The 10,000-nt window shown below is 41.5% G+C and overlaps 1 protein-coding gene across 4 annotated transcripts in view; it reads right to left on the minus strand.

Moving 5' to 3' along the window:
* The window catches only part of LOC139424315 (DENN domain-containing protein 1B-like), a 30,202-nt gene that overhangs the window by 10,373 nt on the left and 9,829 nt on the right, over window positions 1-10,000 (minus strand). For all 4 annotated transcript variants that reach the window (XM_071176023.1, XM_071176020.1, XM_071176024.1 and 1 more), the window contains 6 exons: window positions 9,656-9,709; window positions 3,002-3,112; window positions 2,545-2,645; window positions 2,391-2,436; window positions 1,473-1,574; window positions 1,001-1,126 (listed from right to left, as the gene is read on the minus strand). In XM_071176023.1, coding sequence (XP_071032124.1) covers window positions 1,001-1,126; window positions 1,473-1,574; window positions 2,391-2,436; window positions 2,545-2,645; window positions 3,002-3,112; window positions 9,656-9,709 — 540 coding nt within the window. The remainder of the gene's footprint in view (window positions 1-1,000; window positions 1,127-1,472; window positions 1,575-2,390; window positions 2,437-2,544; window positions 2,646-3,001; window positions 3,113-9,655; window positions 9,710-10,000) is intronic.

The raw sequence follows: 10,000 nt of genomic DNA on the forward strand, positions 1-10,000 counted from the left end.
ATTATTGTTCTAACCGTGTTCCCAGAGTATTCCAGAGTATTATTGTTCTAACCGTGTTCCCAGAGTATTCCAGAGTAGTATTGTTCTAACCGTGTTCCCAGAGCATTCCAGAGTATTATTGTTCTAACCGTGTTCCCAGAGTATTCCAGAGTATTATTGTTCTAACCGTGTTCCCAGAGTATTCCAGAGTATTATTGTTCTAACCATGTTCCCAGAGTATTATTGTTCTAACCGTATTCCCAGAGTATCCCAGAGTATGATTGTTCTAATCGTGCTCCCAGAGTATTCCAGAGTATTATTGTTCTAACCGTGTTCCCAGAGTATCCCAGAGTATTATTGTTCTAACCGTGTTCCCAGAGTATTCCAGAGTATTATTGTTCTAACCGTGTTCCCAGAGTATTCCAGAGTAGTATTGTTCTAACCGTGTTCCCAGAGCATTCCAGAGTATTATTGTTCTAACCGTGTTCCCAGAGTTTTCCAGAGTATTATTGTTCTAACCGTGATCCCAGAGTATTCCAGAGTATTATTGTTCTAACCGTGTTCCCAGAGTATTCCAGAGTATTATTGTTCTAACCGTGTTCCCAGAGTATTATTGTTCTAACCGTGTTCCCAGAGTATTATTGTTCTAACCGTGTTTCCAGAATATTCCAGAGTATTATTGTTCTAACCGTGTTCCCAGAGTTTTCCAGAGTATTATTGTTCTAACCGTGTTCCCAGAGTATTCCAGAGTATTATTGTTCTAACCGTGTTCCCAGGGTATTCCAGAGTATTATTGTTCTAACCGGGTTCCCACAGTATTCCAGAGTATTATTGTTCTACCCGTGTTCCCAGAGTATTCCAGAGCATTATTGTTCTAACCGTGTTCCAAGAGTATTCCAGAATATTATTGTCCTAACCGTGTTCCCAGAGTATTCCAGAGTATTATTGTTCTAACCGGGTTCCCAGAGTATTATTGTTCTAACTGTGTTTCCAGAATATTCCAGAGTATTATTGTTCTAACCGTGTTTCCCTTCAGAGCGTCTCCATATCCTCCAAACAGCAGAGCCTGAGCCCTGAGGAAGGCCTTAGCCACGCCCACACCTGCTGACGCTGCCTGACGTTTCAGACACAACTTCAGACCTGATACCTGGCACACACACACACACACACACACACACACACACACACACACACACACACGTTGTTACATAGACACATTGTTACACAGACACATGCAAGTCCACATGCAAGTTACACACACACACACACACACACACACAGGTCCACACACGTTGTTACACAGACACATTGTTACACAGACACATGCAAGTCCACATGCAAGTTACACACACACACACACACACATCTAAAGTTGCTTACTTGCTCAAATGCACAGATTCGTGAAAGCAGGCATGCAAACACACACACACACACACACACACACACACACACACACACACACACACACACACACACACACACACACACATTACCACATCTGCTGGTATCTTCTTCAGGTCTTCGAAGGGAGACTCTATAGTGTTGGTGTCTACATTCAGAATCACCACGTCCTCTAACCCCCGGCTTCTCACTCTCTGGATCAATACATCAACACATCAATCAATACATCAATCAATACATCAATACATCAACACATTAATCAATACATCAATCAATACATCAATACATCAATCAACTAATCAATCAATCAGTCAGTCAACAAACCAACCAATCAACTAATCAATCAATCAGTCAGTCAACAAACCAACCAATCAACTAATCAATCAGTCACTCAACAAACCAACCAATCAACTAATCAATCAATCAGTCAGTCAACAAACCAACCAATCAACTAATCAATCAGTCACTCAACAAACCAACCAATCAACTAATCAATCAATCAGTCAGTCAACAAACCAACCAATCAACTAATCAATCAATCAATCAATCAGTCAGTCAACAAACCAACCAATCAACTAATCAATGTCAGTCAACAAACTAACCAATCAACTAATCAATCAGTCACTCAACAAACCAACCAATCAACTAATCAATCAGTCACTCAACAAACCAACCAATCAACTAATCAATCAATCAATCAGTCAGTCAACAAACCAACCAATCAACTAATCAATCAGTCAGTCAACAAACTAACCAATCAACTAATCAATCAGTCAGTCAACCAACCAACCAATCAACTAATCAATCAGTCAGTAAGTCCATCAATCAGTAAATCGATCAATCCCAAAAACAGCCTGTCCATCCATCTGTCCATCACTCAGTTATTATCCGATGTGGTCTAACAGTATACTGTATGATTCATACTGCCCTGCAGGTCCTGGCTGCTTGTCAGAGGGATGAAACACCATTAGATCCTTGTGGAAACCATGGAGACGCTGTAGTTACTGTACCTCTGTCAGACTGGAGTGGACTCCTATGAGGAAGGGCATCGGAGCACTGAGAGACAGACAGACAGAGAGAGAGAGGTTGAGTGCTTTAACATATACATCTGTGTGTGTGTGTGTGTGTGTGTGTGTGTGTGTGTGTGTTTTCTCTCTCTCTGACCAGCAGTAGTCCAGTAGGTGTGGGGGCAGGACAGGTATGAAGATGTGTTGCCAGTACATGGGGTAGAGCACAGCACTGAGGGCATGAACACACGCTGTCAACTGGAGCGGAGAGATGGGGAGAGACAGAGGGGGGAGAGAGAGGGAGGAGAGAGAGAGGTGGGAGGGAGAGACAGAGGGGGTCGAGAGAGGGAGGGAGAGAGGGAGGAGAGAGAGAGGTGGGAGGGAGGGAGAGAGAGAGGTGGGAGGGAGGGAGCCCAATCAGAACAGCATACATTTATGTTAGAAATTACGGAAAGCAACTTTTGAGAAAGGGTTGAATTAAGTTTTGTGAGTTGTTGAGGTATAGTGTGTGTGTGTGTGTGTGTGTGTGTGTGTGTGTGTGTGTGTGTGTGTGTGTGTGTGTGTGTGTGTGTGTGTGTGTGTGTGTGTGTGTGTGTGTGTGTGTGTATCCTCACTGTGCTGAGTTTGCTGGAGAGGATGAGGATGCGTCTCTCAAACAACATGCTGGCATAGAGCTGGAGGAGGTTAGACACATCTACCGCTACCACCAACTCTGTCAGGTTCCTCTGTAGCACACACACACACACACACACACACACACACACACACACACACACACACACACACACACACACACACACACACACACACACACACACACACACACACACACACACACACACACACACACACACACACCACAGTATTAAAACAATAGGTACCACTTAACTTAAAGCATTCAGGTCCCGCTGTACTGTAAGACCTGTCGTAACCATGGAGACTTTAGAATGTCTTGTCTTCCTGTAGTGATCGCTCTGTCAATGTTAAGACAGGGGTCATCTATGAGATGTATAGTATAATCAATGTCAAGACACTGGTTATCTATGAGATGTATAATATAATCAATGTCAAGACAGGGGTCATCTATGAGATGTATAATCAATGTTAAGACAGGGGTCATCTATGAGATGTATAATCAATGTTAAGACAATGGTCATCTATGAGATGTATAATCAATGTTAAGACAGGGGTCATCTATGAGATGTATAGTATAATCAATGTTAAGACAGGGGTCATCTATGAGATGTATAATCAATGTTAAGACAATGGTTATCTATGAGATCTATAGTATAATCAATGTTAAGACAATGGTTATCTATGAGATCTATAGTCAATGTTAAGACAGGGGTCATCTATGAGATGTATAATCAATGTTAAGACAATGGTCATCTATGAGATCTATAGTATAATCAATGTCAAGACAGTGGTCATCTATGAGATCTATAGTATAATCAATGTCAAGACAGTGGTCATCTATGAGATCTATAGTATAATCAATGTCAAGACAGTGGTCATCTATGAGATCTATAGTATAATCAATGTCAAGACAGTGGTCATCTATGAGATGTATAATCAATGTCAAGACAGTGGTCATCTATGAGATGTATAGTATAATCAATGTTAAGACAGGGGTCATCTATGAGATGTATAATCAATGTTAAGACAATGGTTATCTATGAGATCTATAGTATAATCAATGTTAAGACAATGGTTATCTATGAGATATATAGTATAATCAATGTTAAGACAATGGTTATCTATGAGATCTATAGTCAATGTTAAGACAGTGGTCATCTATGAGATGTATAGTCAATGTTAAGACAGGGGTCATCTATGAGATGTATAGTCAATGTTAAGACAGGGGTCATCTATGAGATGTATAATCAATGTTAAGACAATGGTTATCTATGAGATCTATAGTATAATCAATGTTAAGACAATGGTTATCTATGAGATCTATAGTATAATCAATGTCAAGACAGTGGTCATCTATGAGATGTATAGTCAATGTCAAGACAGTGGTCATCTATGAGATGTATAGTCAATGTTAAGACAGTGGTCATCTATGAGATGTATAATCAATGTTAAGACAATGGTTATCTATGAGATCTATAGTATAATCAATGTTAAGACAGTGGTCATCTATGAGATGTATAGTATAATCAATGTTAAGACAGTGGTCATCTATGAGATGTATAGTCAATGTTAAGACAGTGGTCATCTATGAGATGTATAGTATAATCAATGTTAAGACAGGGGTCATCTATGAGAAGACAGTCAATGTCAAGACAGTGGTCATCTATGAGATGTATAATCAATGTTAAGACAGTGGTCATCTATGAGATGTATAGTCAATGTTAAGACAGTGGTCATCTATGAGATGTATAGTCAATGTCAAGACAGTGGTCATCTATGAGATGTATAGTCAATGTCAAGACAGTGGTCATCTATGAGATGTATAATCAATGTTAAGACAGGGGTCATCTATGAGATGTATAATCAATGTTAAGACAGTGGTCATCTATGAGATGTATAGTCAATGTTAAGACAGTGGTCATCTATGAGATGTATAGTCAATGTCAAGACAGTGGTCATCTATGAGATGTATAGTCAATGTCAAGACAGTGGTCATCTATGAGATGTATAATCAGTGTTAAGACAGGGGTCATCTATGAGATGTATAGTCAATGTTAAGACAGTGGTCATCTATGAGATGTATAGTCAATGTTAAGACAGTGGTCATCTATGAGATGTATAGTCAATGTTAAGACAGTGGTCATCTATGAGATGTATAGTCAATGTTAAGACAGGGGTCATCTATGAGATGTATAATCAATGTTAAGACAGGGGTCATCTATGAGATGTATAATCAATGTTAAGACAGGGGTCATCTATGAGATGTATAATCAATGTTAAGACAATGGTCATCTATGAGATGTATAATCAATGTTAAGACAGTGGTCATCTATGAGATGTATAATCAATGTTAAGACAGTGGTCATCTATGAGATGTATAATCAATGTTAAGACAGTGGTCATCTATGAGATGTATAGTCAATGTTAAGACAGGGGTCATCTATGAGATGTATAATCAATGTTAAGACAGGGGTCATCTATGAGATGTATAATCAATGTCAAGACAGTGGTCATCTATGAGATGTATATACTATCGCTGGAAACTGACTAATTGCCTTGAAAATATTTTAGTATGTTTGTACTCATATAAGTAGCCTAGCAACAGTAGAGAATGTGTTCTGAGTCAGATGGAATGATCTACAGTATGTGTAAAGGGGGCCAGTCTCTAAACAGGATCTTTCCATAACGGTGAGGTAGGAGGCATGTGTTAGAGCTAATAGATTGTAAACTACTGCCCTGTAGCACTGTCTTATAGCTGTTCTATATCATTATATTATCTCTGTTTGTTATAACTTCACTGTTTAATATCATTATATTATCTCTGTATGTTATAGCTTCACTGTTTTATATCATTATATTATCTCTGTATGTTATAGCTTCACTGTTTTATATCATTATATTATCTCTGTATGTTATAACTTCACTGTTTTATATCATTATATTATCTCTGTATGTTATAGCTTCACTTTTATAGTTCATTATATTATCTCTGTATGTTATAGCTTCACTGTTTTATATAATTATATTATCTCTGTATGTTATAACTTCACTGTTTTATATCATTATATTATCTCTGTTTGTTATAACTTCACTGTTTAATATCATTATATTATCTCTGTATGTTATAGCTTCACTGTTTTATATCATTATATTATCTCTATATGTTATAGCTTCACTGTTTTATATCATTATATTATCTCTGTATGTTATAACTTCACTGTTTAATATCATTATATTATCTCTGTATGTTATAGCTTCACTGTTTTATATCATTATATTATCTCTATATGTTATAGCTTCACTGTTTTATATCATTATATTATCTCTGTATGTTATAACTTCACTGTTCTATATCATTATATTATCTCTGTATGTTATAGCTTCACTGTTTTATATCATTATATTATCTCTGTATGTTATAGCTTCACTGTTTTATATCATTATATTATCTCTGTATGTTATAGCTTCACTTTTATAGTTCATTATATTATCTCTATATGTTATGCATCGTTATATCCACTTGACTGTGAATAGATTGCTTATTCTCAGAAATAGCTCTCTGTGTCTGAGAAGGATAATTATCTGGTGGACTGTGGCAGGCTGCCAGAATGTGCACTCCCTAGTCTCAAAGCCTCTCCTGACTGATAAGAAGTGGACTGTGGCAGGCTGCCAGAATGTGCACTCCCTAGTCTCAAAGCCTCTCCTGACTGATAAGAAGTGGACTGTGGCAGGCTGCCAGAATGTGCACTCCCTAGTCTCAAAGTCTCTCCTTACTGATAAGAAGTGGACTGTGGCAGGCTGCCAGAATGTGCACTCCCTAGTCTCAAAGCCTCTCCTGACTGATAAGAAGTGGACTGTGGCAGGCTGCCAGAATGTGCACCCCCTAGTCTCAAAGTCTCTCCTGACTGATAAGAAGTGGACTGTGGCAGGCTGCCAGAATGTGCACTCCCTAGTCTCAAAGCCTCTCCTGACTGATAAGAAGTGGACTGTGGCAGGCTGCCAGAATGTGCACCCCCTAGTCTCAAAGCCTGATAAGAAGACAGGGAGGTGGGTGGAGGAGAACCGAAGGTTCTGGACTCAAGCTGGGACAACAACCCCACCTGCCTAACAATTAATTGTTTTTCGACACAGGAGGGGGGTCAGTTTGGGAAGAGGGGGGGCGGGTGGTTAGTCAGAGGTTGTAAATAAATGTGATTGTGACGTCATATCTTCTCTTTGCAGCTGTATGACCCAGTGTGGTGAATACATCTGTACGACCCAGTGTGGTGAATACATCTAACATCTGTACGACCCAGTGTGGTGAATACATCTGTACCACCCAGTGTGGTGAATACATCTGTACCACCCAGTGTGGTGAATACATCTGTACGACCCAGTGTGGTGAATACATCTGTACGACCCAGTGTGGTGAATACATCTGTACCACCCAGTGTGGTGAATACATCTAACATCTGTACGACCCAGTGTGGTGAATACATCTGTACCACCCAGTGTGGTGAATACATCTGTACCACCCAGTGTGGTGAATACATCTAACATCTGTACCACCCAGTGTGGTGAATACATCTGTACGACCCAGTGTGGTGAATACATCTGTACGACCCAGTGTGGTGAATACATCTAACATCTGTACCACCCAGTGTGGTGAATACATCTGTACCACCCAGTGTGGTGAATACATCTGTACGACCCAGTGTGGTGAATACATCTGTACCACCCAGTGTGGTGAATACATCTGTACGACCCAGTGTGGTGAATACATCTGTACGACCCAGTGTGGTGAATACATCTGTACCACCCAGTGTGGTGAATACATCTGTACCACCCAGTGTGGTGAATACATCTGTACCACCCAGTGTGGTGAATACATCTGTATAACCCAGTGTGGTGAATACATCTGTACCACCCAGTGTGGTGAATACATCTAACATCTGTACCACCCAGTGTGGTGAATACATCTGTACGACCCAGTGTGGTGAATACATCTGTACCACCCAGTGTGGTGAATACATCTGTACCACCCAGTGTGGTGAATACATCTGTATAACCCAGTGTGGTGAATACATCTGTACCACCCAGTGTGGTGAATACATCTGTACCACCCAGTGTGGTGAATACATCTGTACAACCCAGTGTGGTGAATACATCTAACATCTGTACCACCCAGTGTGGTGAATACATCTGTACGACCCAGTGTGGTGAATACATCTGTACCACCCAGTGTGGTGAATACATCTGTACCACCCAGTGTGGTGAATACATCTGTACGACCCAGTGTGGTGAATACATCTGTACGACCCAGTGTGGTGAATACATCTGTACCACCCAGTGTGGTGAATACATCTGTACCACCCAGTGTGGTGAATACATCTAACATCTGTACGACCCAGTGTGGTGAATACATCTGTATAACCCAGTGTGGTGAATACATCTGTACGACCCAGTGTGGTGAATACATCTGTACGACCCAGTGTGGTGAATACATCTGTACCACCCAGTGTGGTGAATACATCTGTACCACCCAGCGTGGTGAATACATCTGTACCACCCAGTGTGGTGAATACGTCTAACATCTGTACGACCCAGTGTGGTGAATACATCTGTACCACCCAGTGTGGAGAATTAAACAGCATTAATCGCTCTTCTGAGTTTGACTTGAATTTGTAGCAGAACTTAGAACCAAACGCTATAATCAATGTACCAACAGCAGTAGCATTATGGTTCAGATACACTGTAGATCAAACTCATTCCATGGAGGGCCTCGTGTCTACTGGATTATGGGTTTTCCTTTCAATTAAGACCTAGACAAGCAGGTGGGGGGAGTTTCTTACTAATTAAGGACCTTACTTCATCAATCAAGTTCAAGGTAGGAGAAATAAACAGCAGACTCTCAGCCCTCCATGGAATGAGTTTGACACGTAGATGATTGCAACAGTGTATTATAGTGACAACCAACTAACACTGTCAGGGATGGAGGGGAGCCCTCTGGGGTCAGGGTCAGGGTTAGAATCAGGATCAGGGTTAGGGTTAGGATCAGGATAAGTGTTAGTGTCAGGGTCAGGGTTAGGGTCAGGGTCAGGGTTAGGGTCAGGGTCAGGGTTAGGGTCAGGGTCAGGGTTAGGGTCAGGGTCAGGATCAGGGTCAGGGTTAGGGTCAGGATCAGGGTTAGGGACATGGTCAGGGTTAGGGTCAGGATCAGGGTCAGGGTCAGGGACAGGGTCAGGGTCAGGGTCAGGGTCAGGGTTAGGGACAGGGACAGGGACAGGGACAGGGTCAGGGTTAGGGTTAGGGTTAGGATCAGGGTCAGGGTTAGGGTCAGGATCAGGGTTAGGATCAGGGTCAGGATCAGGGTCAGGGTTAGGGTCAGGATCAGGGTTAGGGACAGGGTCAGGGTTAGGGTCAGGGTTAGGGTCAGGATCAGGGTTAGGATCAGGGTCAGGATCAGGGTCAGGGTTAGGGTCAGGATCAGGGTTAGGGACAGGGTCAGGGTTGGGGTCAGGGTTAGGGTCAGGATCAGGGTTAGGATCAGAGTCAGGATCAGGGTCAGGGTCAGGGTCAGGGTTAGGGTCAGGGTCAGGATCAGGGTCAGGGTTAGGGTCAGGTTTAATGTATTACAGTGACAGCAGACTCACACTCTCAGGGATGGAAGGGAGTCCTCTGGGGTCTGGAGCGATGAAGTACGGGACCTGGGGAAGAAGGGAACAAGTAGCAGTTAGTTTCCATCCCAAATGGCACCCTATTCCATAGGTGTACTATTTCTGACCATGGAACATAGGGCTCTATGCAGGGAATAGGATGCCATTTTGAGGTGCAGTCCTAGTCAGAAAGAACAACATCTGGGTGTATGTTAGTACTGGTAGACCCATCATGATCCTGTTATCAGGTCTGGTTCTGAGAGATGATCTTGAGAGAACCAGGGTTCACCGAGTGTCCAGGTGATTTAGATTTTTAATTTGTCTAGTTTTAGGTGTTAACTA

Source organism: Oncorhynchus clarkii, chromosome 13 (genome assembly GCF_045791955.1).
Source record: "Oncorhynchus clarkii lewisi isolate Uvic-CL-2024 chromosome 13, UVic_Ocla_1.0, whole genome shotgun sequence".
Lineage (NCBI taxonomy): Eukaryota > Metazoa > Chordata > Actinopteri > Salmoniformes > Salmonidae > Oncorhynchus > Oncorhynchus clarkii.